General features: G+C 39.6%; 1 protein-coding gene across 1 annotated transcript; it reads right to left on the bottom strand.

Annotated features, from left to right (window-relative positions):
• Window positions 1-622: 622 nt before the first annotated feature.
• Window positions 623-9641, bottom strand: LOC118775515 (thy-1 membrane glycoprotein-like). The gene is made up of 4 exons (XM_036525468.1): window positions 9574-9641; window positions 5559-5622; window positions 2598-2915; window positions 623-2132 (listed from the first exon to the last, which is right to left on the bottom strand). The coding sequence occupies exons 2-4, from the start codon at window positions 5593-5595 to the stop codon at window positions 2044-2046; spliced, it is 444 nt and encodes a 147-aa protein (XP_036381361.1). The 5' UTR covers window positions 5596-5622; window positions 9574-9641; the 3' UTR covers window positions 623-2043.
• Window positions 9642-9796: the final 155 nt, after the last annotated feature.

Below are 9796 nucleotides of genomic sequence, written 5' to 3'. Positions count from 1 at the left end.
TATAATTAATTGCACAAAGTACTTGATGTAAGGTAGTAGCAGTTTATTTTATTTTTATTTTAAAACAAGTCTCAGAACCTCTCTAAATCGGCCGCTGTTTCAGAATAAAGAACCCTAAAGACATTTATTGTGTCCTGTGATTGAGTCTACCGGGTTACATATAAATGCTCAATGTAACAGTGAACTCGAATTGGGACCTCTAGTTTATCAGTAATTTGAATCAGATTTGGGGGAACCATTATCTTTGTAGTCAACGGCAAGGGGGAGGGGGTCATTTGAATTCTGACTAAAGCAGTGACCCCAGGTAACTAAAGGGAACACTTCAACAAAATACATTAAAACATTGAATTTTTTTTATGTATCATTGAATTGAATCATTAAAACAATTCGGTAGGGTCGATGATAGTATTTTGACAGCGGACTATTTAATCCAAACTCCAATCCTGTAGCCCATACGACAGTGACGTAACATAAAAAGCCCCAGATGTTACGTGTACTTGTTTGCACTCTCTACTGTTAACTTATTTTCTTCCTCTATCCATTTGATTTGACTTAACATGACTATAATATGATGGTAAATAACGAGTAGACGACAACTATTAATGGCAATCACTTTATTAAAGTCTCAAATAGTATTTATTGTAAGCTTGTTTTCCCATATAATCATAGTTGGGCTTCAGCACTGTATAATCATGAAGCAGTTTTAATCAGACCTTTATTCACTGGGCAATAAGATATCATTGGATATAGTTTTTTATGCATTTTATAGTGTATGAAATGAGAAATATACCTGAGCATTATATTTATTGTTAAAGCCTACACATTTTGTGCAGTTTAAGCAATAACTCCATCAAGGAAGACATGTTAGCAGACACCAATACCTGCAATGCTTACTATTGTTAGGAAAATTGATAGATACACTAATCAAACCACAGACACTATGTATCACAGTGTATCACAATGATGCTTATGGTTATGCACACTATCAAGTGATATAGGACTTCTTGCTTTAGTCAGAAGAGCGCCACCATTCTGACGGGAGGCTTAAGAGAAAATTCTAAATGCAATGAAACTTGCATATCGAAGCATCTATGTACCATGATTGACCTTTCAGTAAAGGGGAACCTTCTGTAAAGCCTATACAACTATCTATAGGGATGGCGCAAGCTCTTAGAGCGCACACTGAAACAGGCACACCTACACGTTTAGCAGTCACACTGCACAGCATGGAGTGAAATTCTGCAATATCCAAGGCGTAAAGAGGTCCTTAATATAGTACTTTAGGTGTACCATTATCAATGATTTTCTGAAATTGTCTAGTCGATGAAAGGATGTAATTAATAAGAAATAAAAGTGAGTCACAAAATGACAGGGTGGTTATGTGATTATGTAATGACTTTCAAGAGTCTTTATGATCATCTCTCACTCTTTGTACTCCTGTAACCTGTTTGATTTTGACCTTCATCCAACACCCTGGTGTTGACAGCCCTCCTGTCTCATGAAAGCTGTATTAAGTAACACAAAGCCAATTGCTTATTTTATCCACACATATTTCAATCAGTAATGCACACAGTATCAAATTGTCTACTATTTCATACAGCTGTTTTTTTCCCTCTTCTTAAATTGAAACAAAGTACTGGTAAACCTGTTTTTTTTCTGGGATACACAAATAAATGACAGTAAGATAATGTATGATAGATTTGGCATCTGTATGCTAAAAGGGAGAATGAAGAAACTATTGGTAAAATATATTATTATTGTTATGACAAAGCATTGTTTGCACAGTTTATTTGACACATATAGGCATTAGGATATTCTTGGGAGTAATTAGAGAACCAAAGAAGAGGCAGCCCTGAAGTAGGGTGGCAGCAATGTGGCAATCATGCATGCTCCCTTACTTGACTTATATATGTATATTTCTTTATTGCTCCAGCTCATGTTTATGTGTTCCTCTATACACTATTTCCCCTACTGTTCTTATAAAGTCAGTTTTTATTTGGGCAGTTCATGTGGCCTCTCTCAGAGGGAGGAGAGTGCCCAGTGCTACACGGCATGAAAGCACACCAACAAGGGCAGGAGCCAAGGGCAGCTCTGCAGGAACACACTGATGGCAGAGCATGTCTCCATTTTACCTGTAAAGTGAGACAAGGGAAACAGGTGAGAGAATAAAATGCTACTGATGTGAAATGAGCAAATCATCTGTGCCTATGTGTGCTGTACTTCCAATCATGCAATTTATTTTTTCTGATCTATCTACAGTTGAACAACTGTTGACACACCAAGGCACGAGGCTGATTCATAATACAGTTTATACTATACATATACTATAAATATACCTCCAGACACGCTAGATATTTTTGCCCACCTTAAGGTCCCTTTTAAAGAAAATAAACTTCATTCCTGAAATTTGAATTTCTTATTATACCCCAAACAAAAGTGATACACCTCACATAAAGTGCAATTTACATGGTGCAGTCAGGGCTCATATAGCTGTGGCATATGTTTTTCAGCATACATAGGAAAAACGGTATAGAACAACTTTTAAAATAAAAACAGATTGGTCAGGAGAGCTTAATCCTAATGAGTGATTGCCTCACCTTTCTGAATAAACACGCTGTCAACCAAATTTGAAGTTTTGCAGATGAAAGTTGTGTTTTCAGTTATCGGGAAGTTGGACAGTGTCAGCTTGAACCCAAAAGGTTGGAGTGGTTCAACACGGGTTTTGTCCTTGAAGGTCACATCAGCAGTAATACCGGTGACATTGGTGTTAATGATGGCTTCCTTGTTGTTTTTGGAAATGGAAAACTCGTAGTTGTTAATCTGGTTTTGTCTGGGCTCCAGTCTGCATTCTACTCTTATGTCCGTTTCTTCCTGACACACAAGGATTTTCTTACAAAATCCAGATGCCACTAAAACTGGAAATGATAAATCATAATTTAGTGAGATAATGTGTGACCAGCATTATACAATGAGCTATACAGTATTGCAATTAATATATTTTCATTAGTCCATATTTTACAGTTCATCAACATTATGTAAAACACACACACAGTAAGTAAGTAGGCACTTTACAGGTAAAATTGTGTACTATGTAACTTCTGTGTAAACAAATACCTCTTTGTAAGGTTGGGTTCAGGGTCAGGGTTATATTTAGGATGATGGTTAGGGCTGATATTGGTTAGGGTAGGAAGTTGCTTGCAATGCCAGTATAAATGTCAGGACTGCAGCTCCCTAGCCGGGTTTGTTTTGTTTTTGTTTTTTGTTTTCCCTGTCCATGTGCTTTTGTTTTTTCCCTGTGTTCCAGCCCTGCCCTGCTCTCCGCCCACCTGATCATCTGACTGGCTCCACCCGCCTACCTGCACACCTGAACCCCATCTTGTCATCTGCCTTGCCCTATATATTCCTTGTTTGTTTCTTGTCTCATTGCGAGTTCGTCTCAGTTTGTCTGTGTCGTTACAAGCTGTTTGTTCCTGTTCTGCCTGCTGTTTATCTGTACTCTTGCCTGTTTTCTTGACCACGTTTTTGGATCTGATTTTTGGTATTGTTAGCCGTGCTTTTCTAGTTTTCCGACTTCGCCTGTTTTGAGTACGTTTTCTGGATTCCCCGTGTTGGCTTTATTAAACTTCGCTTTGCGCACCCTATTCCGCTGTCTGCGCTTGAGTCCCTGCCTGAGCCCTGACAAAAGCCATTCTTTTTTTGCTGTTTCTCATTTTGCTGTTTTGCATTTTGTTTGACTTACAAGAAAGTCATTGGCTCCACCATAGCTAGGGTAACAGATGGGTAACTTAAAAGTATTAAGAAGATAGGCTTTCAGACTGAACTCTGGTAAGAACCAACATTGGTTCCACTTCAATTCAAGAAATGAATTGACGATCAAATCAATCAGTTGAAAATCTCCCCAACATTTTTTATGAAAATATTTTAATTCATGAGTTGAATTTCAATTTATTCCCTGAACTGACTGAATTGAAATGGAACTGACCCCAACTCAGGTATGAACAAGGTCTCCCTGAAGCTTCCTATGGAGACAAACAGCTAGCAGTGGTTTGACAGTTCAGCACAGGGTATAGTCTGCTGATGTGTGGGAAGCCATCTTTCATAAAATGTGATCTGATCTACATCTAAGTCACAAGTATAGACAAACAAAATGTGCTTAACCTAACACCACACAAACAATCATAACCTTTCATGTCAGTATTGAACACATCCATTAAACATTCACAGTGCTGGTGGAAAAAGTAAGTGAACCCTTAGGCTAATGATTCCAACAAAAGCTAATTGGAGTCAGGAGTTAGCAAACCTGGAGTCCAATCAATGAAACAAGATTGGAGCAAAAAAGAGATCCCCAAAGACCTACGATCAAGAATGGTTGATTTGCATAAAACTGGAAGGGGTTACAAAGTAATCTCAAAGACTTTAGGTATTCACCAGTCCTCAGTTAGACAAATTGTCTACAAATGGAGACGATTTAGTACTGTGGCTACTCTCTCTAGAAGTGGGCGCCCAGCCAAGTTGACTTTAAAGGCACAACTCAGAATGCTCGATGAGGTAGAAAAGAACCCTAAAGTAACAGTTAAAGGCTTGAAGGAATCATTGGAACTGGTTAACATCTCTGTTCATGAGTCTACCATATGCAAATCATTGAACAGGCATGGTGTCCATGGCAGGACACCACAGAGGAAGTCGCTGCTTACCAAAAAAAACATCACTGCACGCCTGAAGTCTGCCAAAGAGCACCTTGACACTCCACAACGCTACTGAGAAAATGTTTTGTGGACATGATGAAACTAAGGTTGAGCTGTTCAGGAAGAACACGCAGTGCTACGTATGGCATAAAAAGGGCACCGCAGACCAACACAAAAACATCATGCCAACGGTGAAGTACGGTGGAGGGAGCATCATGATTTGGGGCTGCTTTGCTGCCCTGGGGCCTGGACAGCGTGCCATCATCGAGGGGGAAATGAATTCCTAAGTTTATCAAGGTATCCTACAGGATAATGTCAGGGTGGCTGTCCACCAGCTGAAGCCCAGTAGAAGCTGGGTGATGCAGCAAGACAATGACCCTAAACATCAAAGTAAATCTACTACAGAATGGCTTCAAAAAAAGAAAATCTGCCTTTTGGAGTGGCCCAGTCAGAGCCCAGACCTGAATCCAATAGAGATGCTTTGGAATGACCTCAAGAGAGCCGTTCACACCAGACATCCTAAGAATATGGCTGAGCTGAAGCAGTTCTGTAAGGAAGAATGGTCCAAAATTCCTCCTGAACGTTGTGCAGGTCTGATCAGCAGCTACCAGAAGCGCTTGTTTGAGGTTATTGCTTCCAAAGGTTTGACCAGTTATTAAATCCAAGGGTTCACTTACTTTTTCCACTATGCACTATGAATATTTAATGGATGTGTTCAATAAAGACATGAAACATTATAATTGTTTGTGTGATGTTACTTTTTCTTCCCACTGTAGATATGTTTTAGTGTGCATTGAGTGTCTACAACATTGCTACAAGATTTAAAATTGTATCCATAATTTAAAAAATAGAATTTTTCAATGTTCATCTTACCTGTGAGAAAAATGCTACATATGAAAAGACTGTTCATTGTGCCGAATAGTTTCCTCTCTTCAGTCTGCAAGAAATCCAAGAGTCTGTTAGTACAGCAGTTATTTATACCCTTTACTGCAGCCTAATCTAGAGTTACTTACATATACTAATCATTAGAAGTTGTAGGATACCTCACGCGATTGCAGGAAAATTGTGTGATTATCCCTGTTTTGAAGACATGGGAACATTGCTTGGGCCAGCACAGAGCTCCAACCTCAATCCAATAAAACATCTTTGTATAAACTTGAATGCAGAATTAGGGCAAGCCCAAGATGGCCCTCCTCAGTAGTGGAGTTTACTAATGGTGAGCAGTGGCACATAATACCAGCAGCTTTCTCATAGAACATAAATTCGTAGACAATGTAATGTCATACTGTTCCATTATGCATTGAAGTAGTCATTCATTTCTTGGAATAACGACAAGTTTTATTTCATGTTAAACTACCCTTATCTAACGACTTTTGGCAGAATGGTACAGTCTATATGTCATCCACTTATACAGCTGGATATTTACTGAAGCAATTCATATTAAGTGCTTTGCTCAGTAGTACTTCAGCAGTGCCCTTCCTTTACATCCAAATCACATGGCTGGTTACATCTATGTTCTGCAGAAAAAAGTTTCGGACTTTGGAAGGAATAAATAGATAGTGTGCAATCTTATAAATACCTGGGATTGAAATTCACATTGATTACATTGTAAGGAAATATGTTTATGTATATTTGTTTTTGAAAGGTATCATGTTTTTATTGCAAGCTAAAAGACCTGTTACACATATTTTTGCTTCACCAATTGATTGCTAAAATCCATTGTATAAGCATGTGTTTTCCACTAACATGCAGGCCTCACTCAAATATACAAATATAAAGTAACCAACCCATTGCCACTGTGTTACTCATTCTGTGAACGTGTAGTATTGGCCTCATTTAATCACTGCAGATACATCAATTGGAAATTTTTTGAAGAATTTAAAATTAATTTCAGTAATTTTCAAGTAAAATTAGCTGGCTATATTCAGCAAGGGTAATTCTTACTTTCAGTCATGTGTCAGATAGGATCGCATCATTAAGATTTTATAAAATGTTATAATAAACATGTTAAAATGCTTGCAGGACAGTTTGGACCAGTTTACACCGCTAAGTGTGTGGTTCGAACCACTGAACAACAGCCTGGTGCATTGGATGGTTAACTAAAAGGTATGGAGAATTGGGAGCTTGCAGCAGGAGATAGAGAAGCTGCTAAAAAAAAAAAACGCCTGTCATTCCCTACGTCAGAGAGGCAAAAATAGCAGCGAAGGCACTGCTGCTGGTAATACATGACAAAAAATCTGTACTTAATGCTGCAATAAAAAACATTGACAAAAATATGATAGCCTATCAGTAGGCTACATACAGTAGGCTATAAGGAACATGTCGCTATTACCAAACATCAATTTGTTCTTAATGCTACATCATAAACATGCGACAAACAATGTGAACACGGATTTCAGCATTGTTTAATTGAAAGCGTTTCTTGAAACCGTTTAAACTCCCAATCCAATCCCTTAATCCCAACTAGGACAAAGCGTATATACTAGGTTGTAACGAAACTACAGCACCTAAACGGGTTATAATAACCAAGCACGTTGCATTATTCCTCTACACGTACAGATAGCTGTGGGAAACTATCCAGTTGTAGATATATTATGGCATAGAGATGGAGAATCACTTTTCTACACTTACAGGTAAATATAGGAAACTGACCTGCGTTTTTAAATCTTTGTGACGCAAGTGATGACGGAAACGGTGATGTAGTTGAAGTGTTTGATGTGCCACAAACCACAGACCACAATATGTTTCAGCTTCAGCACCGATGGTCGAACCCTAACACCTCGTAACACACGTCGATTTGTTCTCGTAGAACACCATACGAAATGCGACGTTATTTGAGGTTGTTCATGTAGCTGTGTGGTAGCATATGGACAATGAACAATGAGCACATATTATGCAAAACAAATGAACAGATAACCGTGGTTGAGTACCTGTGCTTATTCGTTTCAGTCGTCACATAAAGCATGACATAATGTATAAGGAAAGTAAATGTTCAGCTTTTTATTGGTAATTGTGCAGGGCTGCCAAATGTGATAAAATCAAATAGTTGTCAAATAAAAACTGTATTCTATGTTCATTTCAACTACGAGTACCCTGTGTAATGTTTTGATGTTACACGTGAAAAACATGTTTTGCCATCACCTTGGGTGTGGTTGGGTAGTTAGGAAGCGGCAATCGTAGCATGAAAGCTGATCAAACAGGTAGTGCCAAGAAGGCCAATTGCGCCAATTTTTTTTTTTTTTTTGCTGAAATGAAATGCATCCCATCTTCTTGTTGTCCTATATATCACGCAGCATTATTGGAATCGTCTCACTACACGAAAAATGCTTTCTACACGAAAAATTTTTCTAGCACATAATTCTAAATTATTGTACAATATCCATTATGCCAAACATTGTATTAGAGATGTGAGGACAACCATTTAATTTTTTTTTTATTAGCAATGTGTTAACTTAATTATTTTAATTCAACGTGCCATTACTTTTGTTAGAAGCCCTTCTCCAAGGGCTTACAGGGCTTCAAACGCTGCAAGGACCAAAAAAAAAAAAAAAAAAAGCAATAAACAGCAATCACAAACAATATAACAGCATAAAAGAGAATAAATCCAAGTTGCTGACCAAAATGACCAAAGTGCACTCTCTTGTTGCACAGCACTCAGAAAAATTGTTCTGCTCTTGGGCATCTCTAATGACAGTACATAATGGCTATATGGCATGTCCAATAAAAGGACTTTCCTGCTTCATAGTTAAATTTGTTGTATTGGATTTGTATTTAGCTCGTTTCACAATGTAAGATTTATTCTGCACATAATGCAAACTAGCCCTGGGACTTTATATGTTACTCAGGTTCAGGCACTCTTCCTTTCTCAGCCAACTAATTATCTGTCCCTCCTGAGTGGGGCTGGTGCTGTATCCAGGGACCTTTTGCATCTGTAATACATTACCAAGCCCACGCGCATCTGCAGTCACAGACTAAAGAAAGGAGAATGGAACAAAGATGAGCAGGCAGTTTGTTCTGTTTGAAACTGACTAGCATGTGGAGGAGTTTGAAGTCATCCCACGCCCTTGTTCTTCACTCCCAGCTACCCTACGGTTCATTCTAGAAGCTGAGGACCTCACTGGCACCTGCAGCTCTACTCGATGCAGTAATAATTACCCCCATGTTTTGAATTTGATGAGAAAAAAATCCATATTTTGCCTGTACACATCTTAGCGTCACCCCGGCAACATTGTCCCGTTTTGAAGGACGTGTAACAAAGAGCTTCCCGATCGAGCGCGCCCTGCAGCTCCCCTGTGCCCACCCATCACAAGTCCCACAGCGCCAGACTGGGCAGACAGGTCATCCCCCTTTCCCCCCTCCCACAGTAACGCAGACGGTGCAGAGCAGCTGTGCAGCGCTGCCTCCCTGCCTGCCCTTCCCACACCTCCATCATGCAGCATTGCGTGAGACAGGCTCTCCTGCAGCAGCCCCTCCCACAGGAGTCTGCTGCAGTCAAACGTCCGAGGTAACATCCTTATCACTCTTGCATTGTGTGTTCACCAGCTGATCTGAAGCTGATGGGTCAGCACTTTACAGAATGTCATGCGTGTCCTTTTCAACACCCCTGATTACCTCCACACAGTGGAGTGGCACAGCATTTGCAGTTCTCATGCAAAAACAGAGCTGGCATTTCTGAAGATACAAAAGCAAAATAACACTAAAAATCCTTCACTTTTGAGTGGATTGAAAATACCAGTAAATGATCTTCTCCCAAAAAAACTATGATAATCATCATCACTAACTTAAACAGCAGTGTTGCAAGCAAATGTCATGTCAAGGTAAATATATTCCTCTTGAATGCCTCTGTGCTAAAGGGGAGTGATCTCTCTGCCTGCTCTGGTATTCTTACCTTAAGAGAATGCCTGCGTGGGTCCTGCAGTGGTGATGCGTTCACGTCTCTGCCTCTGCTGCTGCAAAGCTCACCCAGGCTGTTTTATCACTGCAGAAACCCCTGACACTCTGTAAGGCACCACCCAAAAAAGGAGGGTGGGGGGGAAGTGAGGTCGTGGTGGGGGGGGTTTCCTAGCTGCAGCACAGAGCTTGTTCCCAGTCTGCAGTGACTCAGAGCCAAA

Source organism: Megalops cyprinoides, chromosome 3, assembly GCF_013368585.1.
Source record: "Megalops cyprinoides isolate fMegCyp1 chromosome 3, fMegCyp1.pri, whole genome shotgun sequence".
Lineage (NCBI taxonomy): Eukaryota > Metazoa > Chordata > Actinopteri > Elopiformes > Megalopidae > Megalops > Megalops cyprinoides.
This window is presented reverse-complemented; position numbering and strand designations above follow the sequence as displayed.

What these genes read in the sequence shown, in the direction of transcription:
- LOC118775515 (XM_036525468.1), bottom strand. Translation starts at nt 5,595, where the DNA reads ATGAACAGTCTTTTCATATGTAGCATTTTTCTCACAG. An exon ending in ATGTAGCATTTTTCTCACAG is followed by an intron (nt 2,916 to 5,558) that starts GTAAGATGAACA and finishes TATCATTTCCAG; the next exon opens with TTTTAGTGGCATCTGGATTT. An exon ending in CAGCGTGTTTATTCAGAAAG is followed by an intron (nt 2,133 to 2,597) that starts GTGAGGCAATCA and finishes CTCACTTTACAG; the next exon opens with GTAAAATGGAGACATGCTCT.